Source organism: Arvicola amphibius, chromosome X, assembly GCF_903992535.2.
Source record: "Arvicola amphibius chromosome X, mArvAmp1.2, whole genome shotgun sequence".
Taxonomy (NCBI): domain Eukaryota; kingdom Metazoa; phylum Chordata; class Mammalia; order Rodentia; family Cricetidae; genus Arvicola; species Arvicola amphibius.
The window spans coordinates 111,554,497-111,557,500 of NC_052065.1; the positions used below are offsets into that span (position 1 = coordinate 111,554,497).

At 49.4% G+C, this 3,004-nt stretch overlaps 1 protein-coding gene across 1 annotated transcript; it reads left to right on the forward strand.

Moving 5' to 3' along the window:
* Window positions 1-1,081: 1,081 nt before the first annotated feature.
* On the forward strand, window positions 1,082-1,948 carry LOC119804445 (cancer/testis antigen 47A-like). The gene has a single exon (XM_038315860.2). It carries the CDS (start codon window positions 1,082-1,084, stop codon window positions 1,946-1,948), a length of 867 nt encoding a protein of 288 aa, XP_038171788.2.
* Window positions 1,949-3,004: the final 1,056 nt, after the last annotated feature.

Sequence of the window (3,004 nt, forward strand, 5' to 3'; positions counted from 1 at the left end):
CAACAGGTGAACATTACAATCAATTTTGACGAAAGAGAACACTAACAACTCAACTCCATTTAGGCAATATTGGCCTCTCAAGAGTCCAGTGCTTGCCCTCCATAGGACTTAATTCCTTTCTAAGTAAATGCGTTTATTGTGTTTGAATTTAAAGTGCTTGTGGAAATTGTTTTTTTTTTCCTTTTGTGGAAATGCATGATACAAACTTTAGCTATCTCTGGGAACTTGAGAGCCTAAAATACTCTCTGGACTACAGAAGAAGCTTCCCTGTCTTAGGAACCTTCATACTGGGCAACTATATTTTAGCTGGCAACCATAGAATCAAGAGGATAGGGTTTGGCCAGGAGAGAGATAGCTCAGTGGCTAAGAACACTTGCTTCTCTTCCAGAGGACCCTGGTTCTGCTCCCAGCACTGACTTGCCTGCTCCTAAATGAGGTTAACACCAGTTCTAGCAGGAACACTAAGCCCTCTTTTGATCCCAGGAGGGTCCAGCACTCGTGGCATACACTGGCACAGACAGCTTTAAAACAGGAGGGGAGAGGAGGGTAGGACCGACTTTAACATAAAGAGAGCCCTGTTTTTGGAAGGACAGAAACAAACAAAGGATGGTGTTTTCTAGAAAGGGTAGATTTTCAGTCCTTCACTGGATGGTGGCCATGGCAACCTTCTCTTTTCAACAGGTCATCTTAAAGCTAAGTGGTGACAAACCCGTTTATTAGCCTTCCTAAGCCCCGCCCCTACCAGCTGTGACACGGGTACTTCTATCTAGTCCCCGGATGTGAGAAGAGCCTGGCGGGTCGGCCTCCACCTTGTGTGGCCTCCTCTCCTCTCGTGTCCCGGCTACTTCGATGGGACCCCCTCAGGTACCATCACAGATTTTGTCCTCTCACCAACTGCCTCTTCCAAAGCCCCATCTCCTCTAACGCCCCTGTCGACTGTCTTTTGGGGCCAGCAACTTCCTGTTTGTCCTGTCATCATCGTCCGTAGTCATCTAGCATCGTCCTGGCCATTGCGGTCCGAGTAGCCATTGTTGTCCTTAACTGAACCCATTCAAGGCCTTGGTGAGGGATCTAATAGGTCATGTCTGCCACAGGGGATCAAGATCCAACCAGAGAGACCCGAGATGACCCGGTAGCCCTTGAGGGAGAGTGGCTACAAGAAGCTGCAGGGGGCAGCGAGATAGGCCACGAGTCCGGCCTCAATGGGGCCTCGGCCACTCCTGCCATTGAAGAGATGATGGCCGTTCATCCTAGGGGGATGGACAATGCTGGGCCTGAAAGAAACCAGGAAGAAGGGGGTGACAGGAGAGAGAGCTCAGATGCTGAGGAAGACTCAGATATTGAACCTGTTGACGAGGAGGGAGGAGAGGAGGAGATGGAAAATCTAGGAGATCGAGAAGCGGTGGAGGACCATCGATTCCCAATGGCTGCCTTCCGATTCATCTTTCTGGACGTGATCCATGCCATTCTCAACCGTGTCTATTACAACGACCATGCCTCGATGGGGAACCCTCGTGAAAACGACGGAGCGATAGAAACACCTGGCCCTTCTGCTTCTGGCCACTCAAGTGAGGTCCAAGTTCCATCGGGGCCCCTTCCATCCACAGTGACGGCCGCAGGGTATGGCTGCCAGGCCCCATACACTGCAGGTCGGGCCCGAAGCCTGCCAGAAATTATCTCAACGTTTCCGGAGCTGGAGGAGCCTCCAGACTTCGAGGACGAAGCAGATCATTACCTGCCAGAGCCACATCTTTGCATGAGAGAGCCAGCATTTAGGGCAGCAGCCAAGGAGCAAGCAGGAGAAGAGATGGCAGCACAGGCGGCGACAACAGAAGAGCCAAAAAGGGAAGTCATCGAGCAAGCCATGACCTCAGAGGGTAAGGAAACAAGCTCTAGGGGCCTAGATGAGGAGATTGGTGCTGGGCAGCGGTTGGGAGGCAGGAAATAAGGACAAAGATTGTCACTGAGAGGGAGGCTGAGGCCAGGGCTTCTCTGGGTGCAACAATTGACTCTGCTCAGTGCTGGCCTCTAGTGGGCAAACTCATGGCTGGGCGGGAAATGCCTCTAAGGTCAAATGGTTCTGGTTAAAAAATTGGTTCATGCAGGGCAGTGGTGGGGACAGCCTCGACTCTCAGCACTCAGGAGGCGGAGGCAGGGGGATCTCTGTGATCGAGGCCAGTCTCTAACAACCTTCATAAGTTTTTGATTTGAGACAGTCTCATGTAGCCCTGATCGACCTTGAGCTCACTATGTAGCCATGATCTCCAAAAGAGAGCTTGGGAGCTAATAGAAGGGACATCTACAGTCAAAGAACAAGCAAATGGTGTTCCTCATTTTGTTTATGGCTTTAAAAGGTGTCAAGGGTCTTAGGAGTTTGATGCTCTGCATGGATAACTACTTTTTGAGCACTTGCTGGGGAAGGGAGTGTTAGTATTCACGGCTTGAGAAAAATTTACCAAGAAATTCGTACTTGAGGCACACAGGTATCTTCCTGCCGAGGTCCTGCCCAAGGTGTAATGGATGCAATGGGGACCAATGCTTCTGATGTCTTCTTCAAAGGAGAAGAAGTGAACATCATTGCTTGGGATATCTGCTGGGAAAGGGAAAGAAATGTCACTGTGGGAATGATCAGGTGGCAGAAGTGTGAAGATTAGGGAAGGGGTAGCGTGAACAGAAAGAAGGTACCTAATTACTGGTTTTTAGTCTCTCATGTTCTTTATCCTGAGAGTAGATGTGGCTGGCACTATTGGTTGGGAATTAGGATACTTTTTTTCACTCTGGTTTTTAATGATCTTTACTAAATAAACAGGCGAATACCATTGTAATCCCTGGAATGACAATCACGACATCTTTGAGGAGGAGGAAGAAAAAGGAGAAGAACAGAAGACCCAAGAACAATGTGATGATGTCAGCCCAGATCCAGCAGACTGCAGCACCGGAAAATCCAGGTTCCTGTGGTGATTTTTGAGTATTCATCACCATCCCTGCAGTCCCTTTTCAGTTG

Excerpts from the sequence above, each read along its gene's own strand:
- LOC119804445 (XM_038315860.2), top strand. The coding sequence starts at position 1,082 with ATGTCTGCCACAGGGGATCAAGATCCAACCAGAGAGACCCGAGATGAC.